The following is a 26,397-nucleotide window of genomic DNA, read 5'->3' on the forward strand; positions in this document are numbered from 1 at the left end:
AATGCTTGGTCAGAGCCCATTATTAAGACTCTCGGGATCCGAGGACTCCAAATAGTGTCACACCTATTTGTCTTGTTGATCCCAGTAGCTTTATTCACCAAAGGAAGCTTTGGTCTAGTGTTGGCTCAAAGGAACACAGAATTGAGACTGGTTGCATAGAGGGCTGATCCTTGGATCACTGACGATTGATGACAAGTGTACTTACCATGTTTTTCAAGATGCTGGCAGCAGCTGTCCACCAGCCTGGGGACCTGCCTGTAAATAGGATTCAGGCTCAGCTTCTTATCTCTGGCCTTTTCTTTTTTATTCTGAGCCTCAGCAGGCAAGGAGAGTTGCAAAGCTTCTAGGAGTCGAGACTGGTTGTCGTCCAGATCCGTGATGGAATCCACTGACATGGCACCCTGCAAGTGATATGTAGACTTGAAGAAGATCACAGGCAGCAGAAAGAAAATCAGTTGCTGGTGGGGGCCACTCAATAAACATTCATGGAGGACCATCACACTCAAAAGATACTACTGCTTGATGTTGTTATGCTGTTTGTATATTTTTTATTGCTTACACATTAACAGGAAAAACTAAATGCCTTTTGAAAAAGTTGGGAAACATCTACAACACAGCTATTGTTAATTACAGTTTCAATCCACAGACTTTTCCAGATAGAAGATGAGATGGAAAACATATAATTAAAATACTTTGATGCAACTACTTCAATTTTTTTTTGTTTTTCGAGGCAGGGTTTCTCTATATTGTTTTAGAGGCTGTCCTGGAACTCACTCTGTAGTCCAGGCTGGCCTCTAACTCACAGAGATCCGCCTGCCTCTGCCTCCTGAGTGCTGAGATTAAAGGCATGCGCCACCAACTTTTGAAACAAAAAATGCATACTTAATGAATGAGGTAAAGTTGTAGAAGCCTTGTGAATAAAAATCCCTCAACTATAGCTCTAGGAAGAAAATTTTAAACATAGGAAGATTCAAACTGGGTATGGTGGGACATGTCTGTAACTCCAGCATGCAGGAGGTTACAGCCACCCATCCTGGATTAAGTGTGTGTTAAGAAGTCATCTCCTGGACAGAGAAAGGGACATTTAGGAAGTTCACTACCCAGGCCCTAGATTGCAAGAAAGCTCAAATTTCGATTTCTGGTGTTACTATTATTTGGATTTATAAACAGTCTAAGACAATTACAGGTTTAGAAGAATAAATTCCACTATGTTGTCATTTTTTTCACTTTGAACCATAGTTAATACCATAAAAATATGGTAGAGCTTTAGGTCTTGCTATACTTTGAAACAAGTCCTGAGTGCTGATAGCTAAAAAACATGAGTTATAGTTGGAAGTTTGGTTGTATATTTAACTAGGATAGTCTTTAATGGATGGATTGGCAAATATTTCCATTCCAAAACATAGACAAAAGGGAAAAGCCTTTCAGGGACATAGGAAGTCTTGCAGATGCTTTGCAGTGACTATGCTGATTACCATATGGGTGTCTTGAGAATCCCAGTTTTCCAGTTTGACAATGTGACACACAAAGAGCACAGAGCCTAGATCTTAGTGCCCATTCCATCACTGGCATCATACTGCTATAGTTTAGATTTGAAAGAGACTGTATATATGACTGTGCAACTCTATTTAAGGAATGACAAACTCCATTGAAAAGAAAAAGCTAAATCTCTCATTCATTTTGAATAGATGTGGCTAATTCACTGTTCCAGGTATATTCTAAGACTGGCATTTAAACAATTAACAGAAACACTGTATCGTGGCCTCAAAACTCTAGTTCTATCAGAGTGGTATCTAACCTATAGCCCCTGTGTGTAATATATATATATATATATATATATATATATATATGTATATATATATGCATTGTGACATCGTGATAGTATGATGCCATCTATAAAGTTCATGCTCAAGAAGTATACAACTGAGTTACAAAACAAAATGACCAAAATAATTCTCATAATGTTTTAAATAAGTTTATGTATTTGTGTTTTGGTATATTCATGGTTATTCTGTTATGCATGTTGCCCATAGGTTGAAGGTTGTGCTTGTCTGATTGAGCAGGAAATCTAGCAAGATGGTGGGAGATAACAAGAGACCAGCATCAGTGGCAGTAGTACAGAATATTTGTGCACCAAGTTAACCAGGAGAGAAAGGTTGAAGGGAACATTCGTTGCCAAGTGGAAGAGGTATCTGCAATGTGTCTGGTTTTCATGTTAATAGAGACTCAAAGACAACTTTACTCATTTTCAGTTTTCTCAGAGTCAGAGGAGATACTGGCCAACTCACCCTTCTCCTGGCCCGAGGAGCTGGTTCCGGAGTGTTTGGTGATGTGGACTCATTTGGTGTTTCTGAGGTTGAGCTGAGAGATGAGTTACTGCTTGAGAGTTCTTTGTTTTGTCTTTTGTTCCCAAACGGGAGGAGGGAAGACACAAAATCAGATGCATCCTTTTGCTCCTCCCTCTGCAAGTCTTGCTTTAGTTTATATGCCCGGTCGTTAGCAATGACTTGGGATAACGGCATTCCAAATGCCTGTGGGATAAATTCTGCAAGGAAAAAAAATCCCAGATATTTACATTCAGGGGAGGTCCAAATAGGAGAGGATGCTCATTCATATCACATCCATAAAGTAAGACATTGTGAAATTACTGAGTCAAAGAATTGATTCATCAATCAGCATACTGGGATGGCTTTGTTTTGTTGAACAAACTGTCCCAAGTTTCCATTTCAGTAAAGGAAGATAGTAGGTACAAATACACATTTTAGAAATATAGGTCTCTAATCTTTCCCCATATGCTCAAGTCTGTTTTAAAGGAAATATCTTTGTAAAGAAGTATGATATTTGGACAGACTATAAATAGTACTTTATTCTCATGTTTACACCTCTTTATAAATGATTACTCTTCTATTTATATCATTTAGAAGTCTTTGAAGGCATGAGGAAACCACATATATGAATTCACTCAACAAACGTTTATTGAACACCTAGTACTTGCCATGTCAATTTTTATAATGGAGGGGGCTATAAAAGATCTCAAGTCTTTTCTCCTGAGGAGTTCTGAGATGGGGCGGGGATGTGCCGAGTCAGATATACAAATAATTATAACAGAGTGACTCTCATCTAAATGATAGAGAGATGAATGGATCCAAGGTTGAAATTCAATTGATATTCTTTAAGGATCCTGATAAAAGAGGCAGTATAGCAAATAACACCCTAAGGGGCAGAGGGGCAATTTAGGAGCACTTTATAAAGAAGTTTGTTTTTTTCCCATTTTGTTCTGTGTCCATACCTCCTATCTCCAGATATCTGAGTTACACATGTTCCTTCATGATCTATACTTAGGCTTCCTGATGACCACACGTAGAAGTGGTCTTGACCATGATATAGATTGTGGGAGGTCCAGGATACATTTTGTTATTTTTTTTAGTAGGGACCATTTTTTAGTAGGGACCACTGAGGAAGACACAGAATACATAAGTCTTTAGCTTCATTTGGATACACACACACACACACACACACACACACACACACACACACACACAGTTGTTCTTATATATTCGCTCCTCAGAGACAGACATTTTATTAGTAGCATTTTAGATTTATGCTGAAAGTATTAATAATTCAATTAAGTGCATTATTCTTGTTAGACTCAAAATTACATCTCTTAGCAGTCACAGCATTTAGAGCCTAGGAGAGCTCTTGTTTTTACAAGTCCTGTGGATGAAACTGGAATGATCAAGGGAAAATCACTCTAAGGTTATTTGTTCTTTGAACAAAAAGGCCAACATTAAACCAGGTGGAAAGAGGCTTTAAAAGGTTTTCCTGCTTGACTCATGGTAACATTTTAAACTAGGCTAATAGCCAAGTCTCCATTAAGAGCAGAAATGGTATTTTAAGGGCATATACCTCTGGTCCCATCAAAAGATGCAATTTGTTTTGAAGTAAAAAGTGCTAAGTTCATCTGGGGATTTTTCAGTGGAGCTTGCACTATCAGTGAATTACGGGATGCATGGCAATCAAAAAGTTATGCCTTTTTCTTTTGAGGTAAGACTAATACTGCAAAGAGCAGTTCCAGGCCATAGGCTGTGTGCCCTTGAAGGATTCTTGTAAGAATCAAGAAATAATCAGATATTCTCCAAAAACTTTGGACATACTCATGGTAACACTCACAGCCACATAGAATATACCGACATGGATGGGGATAGTAACCATAGAAAAGACTGTGAAATAGATCATGCGACATGGGTCTGTTAATGTAGGCACATGCATGGCAGGGGATTGCTCTACAATGGGAGCACTTCAGTTATCTCATAGCCATTTTTACATATAAGGAAACCCTATCAGACTTATTCAGAGATTTCCAGCCTCTCTGAGAAAAAGAAGACAATTTCTTTGAAGTATATAATTAAAAATACTTATTTTATCATTATGTGTGGGCATGTATCTCTTTGTAGGTGCACGCACGCATGTGAATGCAAGGGCCCAGAGAAGCCAGAAGAGAGTGTTGGATCCTCTAGAACTGGGTTTGCAGGAGGTTGTGAGCCACCATGGGTTATATGGGAACTAGAATGGAGTCCTCTGCAAGAGCAGTTCATGAGCTATCTATCCAGCTCCTTCTAATCTAGCATTTTTAATACCTGAAAGTTCATCACTGTTTTTATGTATTGTAATAGCTGAATACAAATTAAACAGGAATCATTTAAATTCATTTTCTTGTGATATTTAGTCCTCTTTTAATCTCATTCAAAAGATGCCCTCACTAAGAATGTTTTTTTTTCTCTCTCAGCTATGGTAGGCTTCTGTTAGGGTCGAGCTTATTATTTCAATGCTAGCGTTTCGATGTGGCCTCTTCAGTTTCTTGCTGCTGTTCTCAAAGACTCTTACAAGCTTCACTAAGTAGAGTTCTCTAAGCTCCAAACTGTGGGATGTTGTTTTGAGGTCTTTGCAATATTCTATGAAGGATCGATCCCTCAATGTTCTTTCTTCTTAAAAATACAGCTATTGTGAAATAAAAAACTTATCAAAATTCTATTGGGCAAACTTGTCATTTATGTGGCAATACAGCATTGAGTGCATATGCCTGTCGCTGAGTTCAACCTTTTTCTGCAATGAGGTCTCAGAAACCTGAAGATTCTTTGCAAATATAGAAGCTAATAAATTTCATAATATGATTTCTAAAATGACAAAGATATTATCTAAGACTCACTGTGCTGTGGCCAGGGACAACTAGTGTTCTAATCTGAGCCATGTGTTCCACCAGGATATTAGCAGTGGTTGTCTTTGCCTCCTCATGAAACACAGGGTCAAAAGGTGTTGAATTTTCCTCTTTGCTCTCAACTGTTCCCATTAGAGCCCCACCTGTAGCAGAAGCTTATCATCATAGGTTTGTCCTTGTCCTTTACTCTTTGTTGTTTTCTACTACTATTGGCTTTGATTCACCATTAAATTCCCAATCTCGCATAAAACTTGGTGACTTTCCAGTTTACCTAAATGGCTTACATGACTCTCTGTTCTCATATTTACCCATCTCCTTTCTCTCTTCTGACTTTTGGCTGTATACCACCTTTGTCACTCCCTTTTTCCCATGCTGGACCTCATTTTGCCCAGAATTTACATTTAATTTCTATCTCCAGCTCTCACTTGTCCTGCAAGCACGAACCCCCTTCTTGTTCCTTTACAGCTGTGTGTTCCAAAGGCATGTCTCACTCCCTGTCTTTCCTTACTAGACCTTGCCCTTCTTGGGGGTAAATGTGACTTTAGAAAGTCATACATTAATACTCCTTTTCATGCCTCATTTGTATTCCATCATCTTGCCATATTACCCTCACCTTATCTTCTGTTTTTAATCCACTTCTGTCCACCTCTGCCACAATCCTCATTTCCTGGATTTTACATTTGCTCCTGGATTTTACAGCTTTCAAATTTCCCTGCCTTCATTCCTTTGTGTTGGTTTCAGCTCCACTCTAAGTCCATGTAATATACAATGTAGCATGATAAGAGTATTTTAAAACACCATGAAGTCATTGCTTCTTAGTATATTTTGATGATGTCTCAGTGCTGTTATCATGTAGACCAAAAGTTGTGTATGACTATGTATGATTTGTGTACATGTTCATGTTTCGGTGTTCTTGGGGGTTTGGATTTGTATATGTACATGAGGAGGACAGAAATCCTTGCTTCCCGCCCCCCCCCAGGTACTTACCTCCTTTTATTTGAGACCAGATGTCTCATGGACTTGGAACTTTGCCAAGTTTTCCAGACTAGATGGGCAGTAAGCTTTCAGGGATTCACTTGTTTCTACCTCCCACTTCATTCTTTCTGGTGTTATAGGCAAGCACCATCAAATCTGGCCTCTTAATAAATGAGGGTTCTGGGAGTCTGATTCAGACTCTCACACGTGTGTGGTAACCACTTTATGCACCGAGAGAGGTTCTTATCTCAAAATGATAGTTTATAATGATACTTTTGAATCTATTTTCTTAGAGAATTTGTACATGTAACTCTTTTTTTATTATTACTTACTGTGAAACAAAAATAGAAATTGAAGCAAATAGTCTTTTGCAGGTTTTACTTCACAGCTCATATATAGTGACTTAGACAGTGAGTAACCACAAGACATGACACAATATGATTTTGGTACAAAAAAGGTGCCACAATTGAACTAATATTCATGTTGATACTCTGTCAGTGTCCTGTGGAACAGTTATGGCATAGTAATACCTAGTACCCACATGCCTTGATTAAGGTAGCCCTGGAATTGGGTCAAATTAGTTTTAAAATATTTATTTTTTTAACTTTTCCATAAAATCAGGTTTTTTGAAACAAGAAAGAAATGGTCCGAATTTCTGAAAGTTACTTTTGCTTTCCAAATAGTTACATTACAAGAGACTAGGAACTTGAAAATCTTTTGTTTGAAAGTATGTTTTGCAAGCCATTGTCAATCTTGAATTAGCTTCCATATGGAAGCAAAACTTTGTTTAAGTAGCAGCCTTGAAGACAGAATGTCATGTAATTTGTTGTATATTTTTATATCAAGAAATTAAATATCATGCAGGACATGATTCATGCTGATGGAATAAATTAATAGAGTAGCATATCAAATATTTGTGAATCATTTTCTTTTTATTGGGAGAGCAGGTCAACCATGAAAAGCTGCTCCCCTTTATTTTTAGATGGCCTAACCCAAGAGGTCATTCAGAGTTTCCTGTTTTCCTTCTTTCCCTCTTGGATTTCAGTGATGATCATTTTTCACATGTGCATCTGTTATGAACCCAAACACGAACATCCAATGGGAAGGAAATAATGTGAACTGATTACAAATGTGCTACACCAGCACACAGTCAATTCCCAGGTTCTGGTTCCCAAGGTAGCCAGGTAATGGCTCCCAGTGTTGACATGGACAAACAAGGCTTCAGTTAAGTATAGACCACCTTTTTTTTTTTAACACCAAAGCTAATCCATAGAGAGCAAGCTTCCTACAGCAAATCTTGGTACTTTACTCTGTAGATGGATGGATGATCTGCCTTTTCATTGGAATCAAGAGCTTACTTCCTTTCTCCACTTATGTTCTCTTATGTCAATATAGAATACTGCCAGGCTTTTACTGGGTCTCCATTAGTATGGTTTGGTCTGAAAAACTGTTGATTGTCCCAGTGGACACTAATTAGTTCCTTACTTGCTAACTCTCACTCACCTATTCACTCATGTTCTTTCTTTCTGCTTTCTTAATATGCAATATGAGTGCACACGCGCGCGCACACACACACACACACATTCACACACACACACACACACACACACACCAATATAGGGAGTGCAAGCATCAATCTCTCATTCCCCCAAATCATTCTTCTTAGTGTAGTATAAATGGTTACTTTCTAAAAACCACCTGTTTTTCGATCCCAACACCAATATCATTATTCTAGAGTAAAGCAACTTCAAGGAATGATGAACTGCTCATATAGTTATCTTCACTTTTCAATGTTTCAGTTACTCACAGTAAACTTCAGTAAAATTAAGTGGAAAATAACCAAATAAGAAAGTCATATGTTTCAAATGGTTTCCATCACAGCATATTATAATAATTGACTTACTGTTGGTTATTTTGTTTAGTCTTCTACTGTGCCTAATTCATAAATTATACTTTACCATATGTATGCATGTATATACAGGGAATCATACTGCACATAGGTTTGCTATTAGCCAAAATTTGAGTCATTGATGGAAAGTCTTTGGAATGTACCTCCCATGGATAAGTGGGGGACTAGTGTAGTTAAGTGCTTAATCCTAAATGAGTCATCTGTTTCACACCCTCTAAAGTCTAGGGAGCACTGAGGAAGATGGAGTGGAAAGAGTGTAAGGTCTAGAGGCTGGGGTATGATGCATTCTTCTGCATATGGCATGTCCACTGTACTCACGAACACATGACATCTGTGTTTACCTGCATAAGACCTGCACAAATAAAAGACAGGAAAGTAGGAAGGGAGCTAGTTAGGAAGAAGAGGTCAGCAGGAGGGGATAAGAGGAGGCAAGAGGGGATAGATATGATATCACAATATAATCTACTATGTATTATACACAATACAGTATAATATATGATGACAATATAATATAGTATATAATATAATATAATATACTATGATACATATTCATGAAATTGTTAAAAATAAAACATAAAAATAAAGACAAGAAAACATCAAAGATACAATAAAATTAACATCAAACATGTAATAAAATTTATCAGAAAATGGATATACAGCTAGCCCACCCTTTATCTTCACTATTTCAAATTCTGCTGAGGTTGTTCATATCCTGCTGAGTATCTTGGTGAATATGATCACAGTTTTCATGGTAGAATGTATACATTAGAAATTTTCTTTAAAAGAAAACAACAGCTCATGCCTGAAATGCCCTTGCATAACAATGCACTCAGATTCACTGCAGTGAGGATCTGGCCACGTTTTTGGGGGTGCTGGCTATTGGTCTCGGGCATGCTAAACAAGTATTCTAACCCTGAGCTATATTTCTCAGTCCTTGGGCCTTAGGATATTTAATATTACAGCCATGATTCTATTTTTCAGCTAGTGGTATGGATTCCTAACACTTTTACTTCTTTTTGCCCAGCTTAAGGTACACATTTAGAAGGCTGAGCACAGTTTGCCTAGAGGCAGTGCTACTGGGACTTAGCAGAGGCCAAGGATGCTGCTAAGCTAGAGGCAGTGCTACTGGCACATAGCAGAGGCCAAGGATGCTGCTAAACATTTCACACTGCAAACTACAACATACGCTACAAATATTTTCCAGTTTACATTGCTACTAGCACCAAGTAAGACAAACCCTACTGTAAGGGAAGCAAGGTAGTGAATTTCTATTCCTATGATCTTTCATCCAAATGTCATAAACCGTAAGGTACACATTAAGTTATGTGTATGTAGACTGGTATTCGTGTTGGAATAGGTCTTGTCCAGAGCAATTTGTAATGCATTTATTTTAAAAGCCATTGCTTTCCACTACAAGCATAAATGCAGTTAGTATATATGAGAATTCCCAAGTGAGACATATGCCTTTCCTCATTCAACACTCATTCATTGGGGCACATAAACGGAATATACATTCATTCAATTATACCATTCAACAATCAGTTCATATAACACAATGAGAACAAATAAAAAAAATTAGACTGTGCTAATGGGGTCCAGGTGACCTTTACAACCAAAGAATACAGACTCAAATTGACCACAAATGTCTCTGAAAGAGTGGCTCAAGTGTCATTTCCCTAAATAGCAATAGAAATGAATACAAAGCAGTATGATGAAAGCCAGTAATTTCCAAAAGCATATGGGATTCAAACCAATATTCTGTGATATAACAAAATTGCTGAGGATGGCCTATCTTCAGTAAGCCACAAAATGTAGATTGTTTCTTTTCTGTCGTCATAGAAGATGAATCCAAACTCTTTCTCATTTAATTAGTCCTGCTTAATTGTCTGCATTTGCCAAACAGCTGGTTAGTATTAGGCATGCTGTCCATGGCTACTCAACCTGGTCCTCTTTAGACATAGCTGATTGGACAGAATAATGGGAACCACAATCTTGGCTGTAGTTACCCACTGCTCAAACCAGCTGAACTCATCATTTCATCATAGGGATACTCAAACAAAGAAAAGTAGACCCAAACGGCTCTCAATGACATTCCATTACAGAAATGTAGTTTACATAATAGAACCCAACCACATAAACCGATGCAATTCAAAATCTCCACCCAATCCAATCAGCATGTTCTCTGCAAGATTCATTGACCCTTTACCTTTGTCTTTGTTCTTTTCCTTTCCTAGGGAATCCAGTTTCTTTCTCAAAGATTTCTTTCTCTTTTGCCCATCTGTAAATATTAAAAGATAAGAAGTTGCAAAAAATGAGTACACAGATGATTTTCATGTTACAAACAATTGCAGTTGACTTCTTATTTCACACATAGAATTCAACAATGTAAATAGAGAAATAGCTCTGAGAATACTGGAAAAATCTCTGACTTGTAGCACATGAAACCAGCCTTGAAATACGCTCTGAAATGTTCTTTCAATCATGGGAAGAGTGAGAAACAGCCCTTGTTCAAATGTAATTCAGTTTTGACATCTAGATGTGTTTGTTTTTACGATTACATAATACTTTTCCTATTCTCCATGGTTATACAAGTCACCGTTCATCTTGAACAAAAATCTCCATGACAGAATCAACTACACACGCATACAGCTTTGACATGCATAAGCTACTACAATGTAACTGGAAAGGGAAATGGATTTGGTGAGTGGCAGAATTCATGTGTAACTTACTACTACCATGCCATTTACAACCTGCAGGACTTTGGTTATGTCTCAGAGCTCTTACCTAAATAGTGGGAATTCCATGCTTTTGTTGTGGGAATTAAATGAAACGATGTATACAAAGTGCTTAATGTGGAACCTGGTGCAAAAACATAAATTCAGATCTACTTTCTAGTGGAGCTTGCATATTATTCTACAAAATGGCTGTCCTATAATTTAATTATTCACCTACTGATGCATGTTGGAGTTGTTTCAGATATGTCACTATAAGTGGAGAATATTCCCTTTTAGCATCTGATACTTCTAACAAATGTACTTTGCATTCTGCTTAACTCACCAAATAGTAAAGATACCACTCATATCGGTTGGCAGCTCCAATCAAATTCCTGGGATGTCATCATAAGACATTGGCATTTATCATTGTCAGAACATGCTTTGGTATTATTCAGCTTAACATGTAGGGGGTGTAGATCAGGAATCTACACTGGGTTCAAATAGAGAATATGTAGTTCATACCCAAGGGAACTGTTTAAAAAGTGGATTAAGAATTGTCTTGCAAGGACACATTAAAACATGTAGTAAAAAGGAGATATCGCCACATAAAATTTACGAAACAAGACTCTGATAACAGGAAATGACAGAGTAAAACCTCTGGATGCAATGAGCATTCCTGGGATCCTCTAGGGGCTGCAGATGTTCCCAACTCCTCCTGTACTGTGGTTTTAGAAGTGCAAGAATACCTCAATATAGTTAACAGCCAAATTTAATACCTCTTCCCTTCCAAAATCCCACCAATTCCACTTTATTCCCTTAAAATGAAAATAGTAGAATTTTTCACCTTTGGAGTCATGAGATTTGTATAATGAGAAAAACATCTAAATCAATTGTACAGTGGCCAAAAGTCATTAATCTCTTTCATCCCTAGTGTGTTCATATCTTAAACATCTATGAGTTGATCTAGATACTAGGGAGTATTGTGACTTACTATATATACACAGATGATAAGAAACAGTAACTACATAAGATTCGAGTCTGTTCTCCAAATAGGACTGATGGTGCTTTTACTTGGCAATGCTTTGTTTACTGCTAGTTCATATCATCTAATGTGTTTGGTCAGTAATAACATTTCCCTCTAAAAAGTCCTTTAATTCCTTAATTTATGTATTTGACTGAACAGAATAACTAAACAACACATCTATTAAAGCCTAAGAGATTTTTCTGTGGTGCTAGGGATGGAACCCAGGACCTTGCACATTCCAATCAAATGTTCCATCATGAGAAGCCACAAGTTTTTGTTCTGTAATTTTATTTTAACTGTTGTATTTTTTGTTAGTATATAAACTAATGGATTTCACTATGTTTTTTTATACATATGGTTCATTGAACTTCGTTTTCAATCATTCTTCTCTCCTGCTACTCTATCCCCAGGCCCACAATCCTTCTGACTGGTTGTCTTCCTGTCTCATTTTGGGCATCCGTGTTCTGCTCTAAAGCATATTCCTCAAGGTATGCCTTACTTGGAAAGTGTAGAAATTTGACTTTGAATCCAAGCCCCACCACCTATCAGTTCTGTGGCTCGGAGAGGTTTGTGCTTTAACTTTTTGATTCTCAGTTCTGGCCACTGTAAGATGAATAGATTGTCTGTGGATCACATGGTGATACATATTAGATTATATTACAAATTATGAATTTTAGTGTCACATCAATGATGACTCATGCTAGTCTTCATGACTATTTAGAAGTTAATATTGTTGTGTACTCCCTCACTTATCTAACTTTGTATTACCTTGGGCATGTCAAGACATATGTCTGGTCTCACAGGCACATCCAGCAGATAGGCACTATATTTCCTTTCTCTACCACATAGGCAGATATGGAGAATACTAGCTTTGACATTACAGAATTCTGAATTTATCACTTCCCACAGATAAGTTACTTATTCTCGTCAAATATCAGTCTCCTCATCTATAAAATGGGAGGCAAAATTGTCTTGACTGTAAGAACTATTGCATTGGATAGAATAAGGTACAGGATGAGACCACACATATTCAGATATTCAGAAAAAGGAAACAGGCAAGAACTGTCTTTCCTATATCTTTCTTGTTGAATTTTCAGCCTCATTCAGTTTGTCTCCTCTGAGAACATTAATGAGGATTGACTTCTACAATACCTGGTGAAAGGAAGATGTATGGAAGCCAAACCTGAAGCATGCATTCCAAGATGCTTTTGATGGAGATATGTTGCCCAAGTTCCTCCTCTAAGTTACTGTTGTCTTTAAGACAGCATACAGTGTAGCCCTGCCATTGTTTCTGTCACACAATAAAAACATTTTTTATAGATATGTATAATTGGGAGGTTTTATTTCTCTAAAATTCTGCTGAGATTTCATTGAATCTTATCCCAAAAGCATACATTGGAAACTTAGTTCTCCTTACAGTAGGGTGGGAAAGTGTAGGCTGAATAGAAGGACCTGAAATAATGCATGCACCCCTGTGGATGAATTAATGCCAATTAGAAAGGAATTGAAGCTGTTCTTTCTCTTTCTGTCTCTATAATACCTTCCACCATCCTACAGTACATGAAGACTCTCACTAGATGTGGTTACTGATCTTAGACTTACCAAGTCCATATAAACTTCCATTGTTTATAAATTATGAAGTAGGATGTATTTTTAAGGGATTGAACAAGCTAGAACATACCTTTATCTCCACTTCTCTGCTTGACATGATGCAAGTTATTTTGCCTACTACATGCTCCTTGCTATGATGTTCTGCTCATCATGCAGCAGTCAAGTCAATCCACAGGTGGAAACTTCTGAAATTGTGTGCCCCTTTTAAGGGGTTTCCTTTAACATTTTAAAAAGTATTTATTTTGTTCTCTTTCATATGTATTAGTGTTTTCCTTGAATGTATGTACATGTACTGTGTACATGCATGATGTCTGCAGTAGAAGGTGTTTGATCCTTTGGAACTGTAGTTAAAAATGTTTGTGAGCCACTGTGAGAGTGTGGGAACTGAATCTGGGTCCCACGCATAAATAGCAAGTGCCCTGAAATTTGGAGCCGTGTCTCCAGGCCCCTCCTTGGTATTTGGTAATAGTGATGAAAACAAACTAACACAAGGGAAGGGGTTACATACACTTAATTATGAAATGAAGGCAAAGAAAGAATTAGTAGGTACCTGCTCCCAGGGTCAAAGATCTCCTTTGGTTCTATCACAGACATAAGCAAGAATGTAGTTCAGTGGGCACGAAACAGCCACATCCAGTCCACAGCTGTTCATGTGAAGATCAATGTAAAATGATCTTTAACTGTTGAAAACTGGTGTAAAATCCTGCCTATTTCCCACACAGATCTGGAGTTTTAGCCTCTTAAGAAAGGCAGGAAAGCTCTATGTCTCACATTCCTCAAGCACACGTTAAAGCAGCATAGGCACCTGACCCTGAGTCATTACACTCATTTATAGTATCTGGCAGGCGCTGGAATTTGCAAACCCATTCGAGCCTGAAAGGGAGGTTCTAGTTTGTTCAATCCTTTAAAATAATTCCTGCTGGGGAAAAAATTGGCAGGATGATTTTGGTGCCGCCTCCCTTATTTCCCAGCCACCTCAGCCTCACTGTTTAGTTGAATCAGAAAAACAGGCTCTCAGAGAAAGTAAAGCAAAGGAATTCATAGGCAATGTGGAGAACTTAGTGGAACAAGTGAGAAAAATACAAAAAAGTCTTGTGAGTGGTAGAGTAGGAGTTGACCCTTTAGAAACTACATATATTCTATGCCATGGGCTCTCAATCTGCAGTTGTGTCATATGAAGCTCGAAATTCTTTATTGTGCTCAGTTGCCCTATGTATTTTAGGCTAAATAGCCACATCTCTTGTCTTTATTTACTAGCTGCTAGAGCATCCACTTATATTCTGTTGCAGCTACCAACGATGTTTCTGGACATGGTCAAATATTCACAGGAAGCACAACTTCTGTGGTTGAGAACCACTGCTTTCTGCATAATTCTATGTAGAGAGCACAGCAAAGTACATGCTCTCCCCTCCAATTGATGTCTGGTCTCCATTTCTGTTTTAGACAGAATCATATCAGAATGTTTACAAGTTATTAAGACTAACTATTAGGTTGAATTTCAGAAAGAAAAGCAATTCCCTTCAATTTACAAAGAAATGAGAGTCTGCCTATAGTTAGTGGTCTTTGTACCATATGCTCAAGTCTATAGGTTTTAGAATTAAAATAAGTGCCTGGAGTGAACAGCCTTCTGTTTCCCCACTGGAAGGTTTTCTTCCTTACCTGTGTGGCAAAATGAGTTGTGAAAGAACCTATGTGTTGAATGATGGTATGAATAGATGCTACTTAGCTCCCAGAGAAGATACCATAGTGCTGTCTTTTTAACAAAGTCATATTATTTACAGAAGCTATGTGGACTGAGAAAAGATATTTAAAAAGAAGAAAAGAAAAGAGGCCCAACTCAATGTAATGCAGTGTCCTGGATAGGATCCTGAAGCAAAGTGAGGATACTAGCAGGAAACTGATGCAAATATGAATCAAGACTATTGTCTTGGTAATGCTAATATATCAAGGTCTGTGTAATATACTATTGGGGAAAACAGGCAGAGGATCAAAACCAAATGCTGTATCACTTTTCTAACTTTTCAGTATGCCAAAAATTATTCAAAAATTTAAAGTGACCTTTAAAATCCTTTCTGCCAAGTACCAGCTGTTTTGAATAAAGTTTTCGAGTAAGAGTTGAACATTTATTTGGTAAGTTTGAAAAAATGGGGTCTGGTCTGCTTCTTGAGGTGTTTCACAGAATTGGGAACTCAAATTTGTGGCAAGAAGGGAGATGACTCACAAAGCCATAGTTCCTGACCTGGTTGAAACCATGGAAATAATCTGCTATTGCCATCTCTCTCTTCTGAAGAAAAACACGTGTTCAAACTGACATAAAACATTCATTGTGGCTACTAGTTTGTTGGAACATACTTGCTAATCTAAGAGTCTCTTGCCAGCTAAGATTCTCAGCAAGTTTTGCTTTTATGGCCCTGGTGTTGGTTTCATTGGTGACTGTTTAAATCGTCTGAGAGTCATGGGTTCTCTAAATCCTTTTATTCATAAGTTATTCAAACCTTATATTTTCACTTCATCTGCAAACTCCAATTTCTACAGAAGTTTGTTTGTAAACATCTCACATCTATGCTGCTAAAGCAAATTATTGCTTTAAATATATATATATATATATCATACATTTATGTGTACATGGGTATGTGTAACTACAAGCCAAGTGAATTGTATAAAATATGAATGTCTTACAAAGTACTTAACACAGGCTGGGTATGGTGATGGTTACCTTTAGTCTTAGAACATGGGAGGTAGAGGCAGGTAGAGCTCTATGAGTTTGAGGCCAGCCTGGTCTACACAGTGTTAAAATAACTGTTTAACACTATTTTATTCCTTACTAAAATGAAAACTTATTTTTCCCTTATGCTGTAGACCTCTCAAAACTAAGATGAGGCAAAGACTAAATGCTGTATTTCATTTCTAGTTTGCAAGAGAAATATTGTTAAAGAAGTAATTATATTATTAATAGTCCCAGGGAACCAATCGTTGTATCCACGCTCAACATCTGCTCCTTTCCAATGATTAACCTTATCCATGTAAGTTAAATTTGCCTGGTAATTCCACCCTGGAAAAACAGATAGGGGCTGATAGGAGCAGGACAACCAAAATCCCGATAAAAACAAGAAAAATGAGACATTGGAATGATTTCCAAAATGCTACCTATACTTTGAGTTGCCTGCTTTGTAATTAAAATTTATCCAAAGAAATAGAAGGAGAGCATCTTTGGCAGCAAAGGGAAGTAGGTGCCCATACATAGGAGATTCACAGGATTCCTACAATTCTGAAATTCAAGAGATGGCTTCAGGTGAAGTTTAGATAGGAAAAGTGCTAACATGGAGGTATCTTTTCCATTTTAACATAAAAGTTTTTTGTTTGTTTTAAATTTCTTCCAGGTTTATTAAATCCTAGCACATGATTACTCTCCTTGGCTTAGGAATATTACTTATAATACTTATATGTTTACATATCATCTTCTCTCTAGAAAGTGGATTCATTATGCATTCTTTTAGTCTCCCATCTATTCATCCACCTGTCCACTCAACACTTATTAGTCACACATTGTTGGATAGACTGAGTGATGAGCTTTAAATCTAGATGAACAGACACTATCTGTTCCTCTGAGGTACTCAAAAGTTTAGTGTGAGAGATATATCTGGGAAAACCCAACTAAAACCAAACAAGGAAATGCCTTTGTGAACATTTTACTAGGTGTTAGGACAGAGGAGTGAAGGATGATCCCAAGTATGATTGCAAAGGCTAATGTTTAGTTCAGTCCCTGGGGGATAAATTTTGGTGGTGTTTACCTCAATAAATCACATGGTGACTACAGGGTTTAGGAAAACCCTGCTTTCTGGCTCTCCTACTCTCTGAATGTTTTAGTTTTAGTAATATAACCCTTACTGCAGAGGTTCTTAACCTTCCTAATGTTGCAATACTTTAGTACAGTTTCTCAGGCTGTGGTGACTCCCAACCATAAAATTATTTTTGTTGCTATTTTATAACTGTAATTTTGCTACTGTTATGAATGGCAATGTAAATATCTGATATGCTGGATGGTCTTAGGCAACCTCTTTGAAACGGTCATTTGACCTCAAGGAGGTCGTGACCCACAGGTTGAGAACCACTGCTTTATTGGGTAAGTATTCTATTGGTGAGCCAACATGATAATATAGCAGATTCCAGAGTGGAGTAATACCTCTTCAGTGAGAAGCAGAGTTCTGAAAAAAAAACAGCCTATATTAAAACTATAAAAATTCAAGCTCAACATAGCCCCATCATGTATTAAACATTGGCCTACAATTGTGCATGTTTGTATGTGCAAAGGTATGGCATCATCAAGAAATGTCATTTTGCCCAAATGACAAGAAATTTATTTATCTACCATCCTATCTTCAGAAGTTCTTCAATCAATTATAATTTAAGCGCAAGAAGGCATGTTGGAATACGGACATTGTGTTTTTTCTCTTGACACAAATCCCACTGAGTTAGACTTTGTTTCTTCATTCTTATAGCACCATGTGGACTCAGATTTCCGGAAACTGTTTTCAAAGTGTCTCCATTTTCCTGGAGAAGGAAATGTTTTATGGTGCTCTTAAGAAACAGAGATGCTTCTTCTTAGATTGCAGGCTCTCCAAAGTACTTGTGAAATGTACTAATCCCCACAGTTTACATGCTGAAGTGGTGGTAAAGTTAACAGAACTGTGGTCACAAAATAAGAACGTTCTGTGAGTTTCTTACTGCTGTAATGAGACTCAACTGTTAGAGGTCACCATGCTTCCAGCTCAATTAAACACTAAAAAAAGAAATCCTTTTCTGTTTTGTGTAAATTATTTTGTCAGGACAATTAGTTCTAAAAATTTTCTTTATGATATTCAAGAGGGACAAATAACTCCCACAGGTTCTTGGATCTCAAAGCAAGTGTTTTCCTATTTCACAAAATCGTTAAGCTATTTGATTTATTAAGCATGTCTCCTCATTCGGTCAAAACATGAGGTAGGGAAGCTGATCTTAGGTTTTGAACATTGGCTTAAAAGTCCAGCTATGGTTTTGCCTTAACTAGGCATTATTTGTAGTCACTCCTTGCTTCAAAAAGTGGTTGTGATCAAATTATACCCTAGAAGGATCTTTTCTTTTTTCACTGTCATTTTCCACATTTAAGTTCTGAGTTTAAAAATCTGATTTTTTAAAACTTCATAAGCATTACTGGTGTCTTTTCCAAAGATGGAAGGTAGTCTATTCTTCCAGGATTCTCAATTTGCAGCTTTCATCTCATGACCTTTACAAAGTAAATGACACTTATAAACTTATTCTAAGTAGATACTTAGTTTTTAGAGAAGTTTCTAAACATCAAACCAGAAAATAAAGTTTTATTGAATCATTTCTTGTGGCTTTATTTCTTCCCTGGACTTTAAAAGAAAGGAAGTAGTAAAGAGAACACAAGCTAAAAAACATCACACTCATCTAAAAAGACACCTTAAATTTTGAACTCAAAGGACGAAAATCCAGGGCCAGGGACTGAGGATGCACCTCAGTTGGTCGCTAAGACTCATGAAGCCCTGGGTTTGATCACCAGCAAGGAGAAAACCAGAGTTGTTGACATATGCCTGCAATACTACTACTTCAGAAGTAAATAAATGTAGCTCAGAAGTTCAAGATCATCTTTGGTTATGTAGGGGAGAGGCAAGTCTGGACTACATGAGACTCTACGTTGTTAAAGAAGTAACTCTAAAAAGAAAAAATCCCTAAGTTATAGTATATTCTCATCATTTGTTACAAAGCCAAACCTGTAGTTCACAATGAGATGAAGTCTAACGGTTGTGCCTATTTGGAGTGTGATTTTTTTTTACCTATGAAAGGATTAATTCTAACTACTTTGCTTTTGTTTTATAATGAACAAGCCAATCAGATATCCTTAAGCCATGAACTTTAAATCTTGGCAACTTCTAAGAATTTCTTTCAGTTACTCCCATAAAAATAGCTCTTAGATACAGTAACTGGAAAGATGACACAATTGGAAGAAAACTTTTTTCTTCTCCATCACCTGAATGCAGAGCTAGATGATGTCATCAAATCCATGTCTACCTTCTTTCCTCCACTCACTCTAATTCATACTTGCCCCATTTTGTTACTTCGTACCTCCTGTGATGATCCTTTACTCCAGCCTTGACAAAACACTCTATACATTCAAGCTAATCCCTATGATATAGTCCTAATTACCAGTACTCATTCAAGAATCAGTAGGCATTTGAATTCTAGGTAGTGAGGAGGGAGAGATGTCTACAAGGAGACAACAGTAAAAATGCTTCTCCTTTGTCACAAAACTACTTCAAGCTTCCTTATCTCTTGATTCTACTTTAAGTGAAACAAATCCAGAGGTTACTGCAGTCATTCTGTGATGATGAAGAAAGCCAGCCAAGCAGCAAGAGGCTCTACTGATAACAAAAAAGAAAGATAGAAGGCCACGGAAGACATGGAAGTAACCTATCCCTGGACACTTCATGAAGTTGAATACTATTTTAAGACATTTTTATTTGAGCTTTTGGTACTCGAAGCAAATGCATTTTAATAGTGGAAGATCTAAAACTGCTTCATGATTTTCTGCTTTTTGGTCCATCAGATATGTCATGCCAGGCATAATTATATAGACACTTTGAGTCTGTGTACGTTTAAGATATTGTAGGTAGGAGGGAGGTCAGATTGCCAAGAACTCTAAATCTATATGTAAATAACTCTTTACAGACAAATGTTTCTAACTTGTCAATCATCAAATTAGATTCAATGCACTACTTATATATCTACAAATATCTGGTACATTACTTATGTATCTATGAATATGTGGTGACATTAGCTGTTTAAGAAATTCATAAAACCTTACTTATCTTTTATGTTTAGTTCTACCAACGAAGTGATTATCTCATTTTGGAAAGCAAAATATTTATTCACATGCATAAGCACTAAAATCTGAGAATTATAAAGTTCTGACCATTCAAAATCCAAACAATGAAGAAGTTAAACTGAATAGCATAGTATAGTTGAACTATATGGAAAATAGCTATGAATTCCTATACCAAATTAATAGTAATAATTTAAATCAAGGGTTGTCAAGCTTTTCTATAAAGGTAAAAATAGTATTTTTTTTTAAAACTATGTGAGCCATCTAGTGTCTGTTGAACCTACTCAACTCTACCATTGTAGCCTTACAATGAAGTTACAGACAATAAAGTAATGAATATACATGGCTCTGTTTTAATAATAAAACTTTATAAAAACAAGCATTGAGCTGGTGGCTTACGAGCTATAGTTTGCTACTCTTAAATGAAACGTTTTTAAACTTATCCTTCCAGAGCTTTCTGTTTGTAAACATCTTGTAAATACTAAGTAAAATCTTGAGGGTTTGATCTCAAATGAGCTGAAAAGCCTAATTAGTTTTAAAAAACAGCACAATTAATTTCAATGGATACTTATTTTATTTTACCCATGTAGAAACCAAGAAGTCTCCATAAATATGAAAGATTCTGATCATATTTCAAGGATGTAGCATTGCATGCAAATATCAGGTTTACTTTAGGCAGTGATCACAATGGAGAGAATAAGGGCAGTCTAAAAATCTTCTGAAGATTCCAGAATATTTTAGAAACTGCAGTGATGAGAGCTTTTTTTCTTGTCAAGGTCTTGTATAATAGTGGGTGGTGCTCCAAAACACATATATAAATGTGTGTCATTGTGACCAGTAGAGACAAGACCTTGGGTGGAAAAATATATTGTCTCAGAACATGAAAGACTATCTGTGAATACTAAAGCACAAAGCAGGTGGTTTAAAGAATCTGGCACCTGCTGTGTACTTGTACTGAGTCATACAGAAGCACACACTTGAGAACTATACACGACATGACAAAAGTCTTCAGCTCTTATGGAAAGCCTCCAAGAAGAAAGTTACAAAAACACCTACCAGAAAATATCTGACATTCTTGGCTTTAACTGGAGTAAATGGACAAGGCATCTTTTCTCTAAAAGGGCTTCTAAAGGAAACTTGATCAGATTTAATCTTTTAATATACTTTATATATTTGTATTTCCTCTGATGAGTTACCTAGGACACATAGAGGACATGAGTTGCTTGTGAGATGGCTAGCCATATAGAGATATGAAAATAAACCTAAGGCTAAAACCATACCCTAAACATCTAGGGCCAATCTGTGGGAGTGACCTCCCTAGAGAGTTTTCTATATTGTTTATTGCTCTCTTTAGTAATACTAAGATTTCTAATTTCTATGCTGTCCATAGGAGACAGGTTAAGTCCACAGGAAAAGATATCTTTTACCCTCCATATCTTAAACACACACACACACACACACACACACACACACACACACACACACTTCAAATACCAATTGCACATATGTTTTTGTATGTATAGTGAACATTACATGACATATCTGCTAGACTTAAAAGTAGAAAAACACACTCCAAAGTAGAGTTTGGATTACCCATTTTTAAGAAACAGTGAACTAAAAATTATGGAAGTCCAATAAAAATGACTTAAATAAGAACTCTTTATCAAGCAATAGTGGAGAGGCTACCTTAAATGCCCTTCCCCTATAATGAGATTGATAACTACCTTATATGCCATCCTGTAGCCTCCTCCAGTGGCTGCTCGAAGCAGAAGCAGACACCCACAGCTAAACACTGAACTGAGCTCCTGGAATCCAGTTGCAGAGAGGGAGGAGTGATGGGCAAGAGGGTCAAGACCAGGCTGGTGAAGCCTACAGAAGCAGCTGACCTGAACAAGGGGGGAGCTCATGGACCCCAGACTGATGGCTGAGAGGCCGACATCGGAGTGATTCAGACCTCCGGAATTTGAATGTCTGTGAGGAGGCCTTGGCAATCTATGGGGCCTCTGGTAGTATATCAGTATTTATCCCTGGAGTACGAATGGACTTGGGGAGCCCATTCCACCTGGAGGGATGTGCTCTCGGTCTGGACACATGGGAGAGGGCCTGAGCCCTGCCCTGGATGTTATCACAGACTTTGGGGATTCCGCATGGAGGGTCTCACCCTCCCTGGGGAGCAGAGGGAAGATGGGATGGGGAGATGGGGGGGGAGGCAGAGGAGGGACAGGGAGTGGGGGATTGACATATGAAGCAGGCTTGTTTCTAAATTAAATAAAAACAAAAGAAAAAACGAACCCTTTACTTTATAACTGATTTAGAAGTAGCCTAGTTCTATGGCTAATTTTTTTTTTATTTTAGAAGTACACTTATTTACATATCAATCCCCCATTCCCTTTCCCTCCCATCCTCCTATGCTCCCCACCGACCCCCAACACCTCTCAACCCCCAGGGATAGTGAGGCGCTCCACAGGGGACCATCAAAGTCCCTCACATCATTTGAGAGATGGTCCAAACCCTTCTTCTCATATCTGGGCTGCAATAGTATCCCTCCATAGGAAATAGGCTCCCAAAGTCCATTTGTGCTCTAGGGATAAACACCGACTCCAGTGTTAGAGGTCCCATAAACTGCCATGGCCTCCTACCTGGCACCCACATTCAGAGGGCTTGGTTTGTTCCAAGTTTTACCACTAGGGTCTCCATGCTCTCACTAGGCCAGGTCAACTGTTTCTGTGGGTTTCTCTAGCACCATCTTGGATCCTTTGCTCATCCCTCCTCCCTTTCTACAACTGGATTCTAGGAGTTCTATGATTCATTTAATCTGTGAATTTCCATATTTTCTCACTGTATCTTCATATGGTTGCATATTTATCTCCTGTGGGCTGTGTATCAAGCTTGCTATTACTAAGGAGATCAGGGAAGCCATATAGAAAGCTTCATTTACCTAGCCCTACAGAAATAAAATGTTTCTTCTGGCTCACCAAGTCCACTACAACAACAGCAAAGAACAATTAAAAACTAGTCATATTGGCATTTTTGTTATTTTCCTCCTGATTCCCTGTTTTTCATTCTATTTGCCTTCCAAGAATGTGTGATGGTCAAATTGTAGGGCATAAATCTATCACTGACCCAGAAAGATGTAGTAAGTCTTGGAAATCTGTTTTAGGAAGAGACACACAATTAAAGAGAAATGGCTATTTGAGAATTCTATAGGAAGCATACAAGTTTATCTCTGATAAAGGGAGCACTGTTTGGTTCATGTGTTTCCAAGGCTGATATATAAAGTGTATTTATTTCTCAATGTAGATTGCAGGTAAATATTAAAAGTCTGCTGTTCCAAGAACACAAACTTAAATCTTTGATGCATCATCATAATAGACTGTTAACTAAATGGGTTTCTTCTTTTATATAAAATAGCATTATAAATCATTTCAACAGTAAGATAAGTAGACATCAGGAAGCTTTGAGATTTTTTTTCAGTAAAGTAGAAGCTTCATGGTTGATGATTATTTTGGTGGTTTTAGGTGTGATAGACAGAATAGTGGAGAAATCCTGAATTAAAGAAAGCAAATAGAGGTTCACAACTATAATTAAGATGAGATATAGGGTTGACGGCAGATGCATGACAAAGTGATATAGCAATAATGACAATGATAATTATCACGTTGATGGAGACGGATAGTTTTTATGGAGAATGTGTGAGATGTCAGTGGATGCATTAAATTCATTATGGTTGTTACTACATTTAAACCTCACATTAACCCATGAGACTATCAATTAAAGTTGGAAAATGAGTACATGGTGAAGCTACAGGAAATCGTTAAGGTAACTTCAAACCCATTCTTGAAGATATTGGGGAAGAAGAGAGAAAGGGCGACTGATGCTTTTTGCAAGGATAGGGAAGAGTAAAGGGTGAGGCTTAACTTTAAAGAAGCTTATGCATGCATTCATTCATTTCTCACAGACTGACTGGTATACTGAACCCTGTACCTGGTGGTCTAGATTCAAATCAAATGATACATAGCCTCTTTCCGTGAGAAGTAATGACCCTCTGTGGGAGGACCACAGAATGGGTGCTGGATACAAGGAAGGCACCATTAGTGTCAGAACTCCTTACAGCAGAAGATCCTCTTTGAGGCCTTGGAAGCCTAGAAGTCATATGTATTTGGTAGTGCTGGATTCTTTTGGCATTTTCAGCAGACTGTGGATTGTTGTCCATGTTTCAGTTTGATTTTTATGCACACCAAAAGTTTCTACAAACATATTGAACACATTCCAGCCAGGCATTTGCAGCAAAGACAGCACAAACACAGGACAGGGACCTTTGCTATCCAGATTACTACTTAACAACTTAAGCCAGTGGATCTCAACCTTCCTAATGCTGTGACCCTTTAATATAGTTCCTCATGTTGTGCTGACCCCAACCATAAAATTTTGTTTGTTGCTACTGCTATGAGGTGTTTTCTGATGGTGTTAGGTGACTCCTGTGAAAGGGTTGTCAGATCCCCAAAGGGGTCATGACCTACAGCTTGAGAACTACTAACCTAAGTTTGCCTCTCTTGTCTACCTGGTTACTCTAACTTTCTAATCTAACATCTAAGTCACAAATTGAAAGTAGCTGCAGTATTCTTGACATACTAAGAACACACATTTTTTTGTTGTTGTTGAGTTGTTTATTTGGATCTTAGTAAAGGATAATGACAAGGACCTGCTTTATAAGGAGGTCATATAATTGAACAATTTTGAGGTGTAGGGTGCTTTTGTTTATTTTTAATAGGCACTCTTTACTAGACTATTGTCTGCAGCTTCTTTTTTTATTTGTTCATTTTTTATTTAGAAAATCTTATTTTATATATCAATCTCCCCTTTCCCTCTCCCTCCCATCCTCGCATGCCCCCCACCCAACCCACCCCAACTCACTCCCCAAGGATAGTGAGGCCTTCCATGGGGGATCATAAAAGTCTGTCACATCATTTGGGGGAGGGCCTAGGCCCTCCTCCGTTTATCTGGACTAAAATAGTGTCTCTCCATAGGGAATGGGCTCCCAAAATCCATTTGTGCACTAGGGATAAATACTGGTTCCACTGTCAGAGATCCCATAGACTGCCCAGACGTCTTAACTGGCACCCACATTCAGAGGATTTGGTTCAGTCCAATGCTGGTTCCCCAAATTTATGACTGGGGTCCCTGTGCTCTTAATAGGTCAGGTCATGTTTGCAGCTTATTAAACCATTAACTATTTAATACCATTTTCAAAACTCATAAACAAAAAATTTTCTCAGTTCTTATACCAGAAATTAACTGAAACAAGGAAAATAAATAAAATTAATAAAGCAAATTACTTAAATAAAATGAATATGTAACTTCTTTCTTATGAAATGATTTCCCTTTAAAAACTTACATATAATGAGGTTAAGCCAACCCACCTACAGTAATATCCTATACTGATAATGAAAAAAATCAGTTCTTTTCATTTTACTTAAAACTAGGCATTGGTATTTTTTCCTATAAAAAGCCAAATATCCATTATTATTGCATGTAAGATATAGTGTTGCTTGTGGATAGTATAGATTACTTATACAAAATAAGGGTTTCATTATGTTATTTTCATACAAGTATGTAATATATTTCAATCATGCTTATCACCTCTGTTATTTTAGTTTTATTTTATTGGGAATTTTTTAGCTTGGTTTTATTTTTTATTAATTTATTTGACATCCCAACTGCAGTATCTCCTCCCTCCTCTCCTCCCAGTTCCTCCATACTATCTCCATTCCACTCCTCCTCAATTTCCATTCAGAAAAGGACTGACCTCCCAGAGATATCAACAAAACATGGCATATCAAGTTTCGGTAAGACTAAGCACCTTCCCTTGTATTAAGGCTGGGCAAGGCAAGCCTATATGAGCAACAAGTTCCCAAAAGCCAGCAAAAGATTAAAAGGCAGCTCCTGCTTCCACTGTTAGGAGTCCCACAAGAAGATCAAGATACACAATTGTCATAAATATATGTGGATTGTGAGTGTATGCCAGTTGTGTATGTGTACCCACAGAGACCAGAACAGTGGTCAGATCCC

General features: G+C 37.5%; 1 protein-coding gene across 2 annotated transcripts in view; it reads right to left on the reverse strand.

The window, feature by feature from the left end:
* The window catches only part of Arhgap6 (Rho GTPase activating protein 6), a 500,327-nt gene that overhangs the window by 46,897 nt on the left and 427,033 nt on the right, over positions 1-26,397 (reverse strand). For both annotated transcript variants that reach the window (XM_005074168.4, XM_021229555.2), the window contains exons 3-5: positions 10,306-10,377; positions 2,289-2,545; positions 206-401 (exon numbers count right to left, since the gene is read on the reverse strand). In XM_005074168.4, the coding sequence (XP_005074225.1) occupies positions 206-401; positions 2,289-2,545; positions 10,306-10,377 (525 nt within the window). The remainder of the gene's footprint in view (positions 1-205; positions 402-2,288; positions 2,546-10,305; positions 10,378-26,397) is intronic.

The sequence above is a fragment of the Mesocricetus auratus genome, unplaced genomic scaffold (assembly GCF_017639785.1).
Source record: "Mesocricetus auratus isolate SY011 unplaced genomic scaffold, BCM_Maur_2.0 Super-Scaffold_100003, whole genome shotgun sequence".
NCBI classification, from domain to species: domain Eukaryota; kingdom Metazoa; phylum Chordata; class Mammalia; order Rodentia; family Cricetidae; genus Mesocricetus; species Mesocricetus auratus.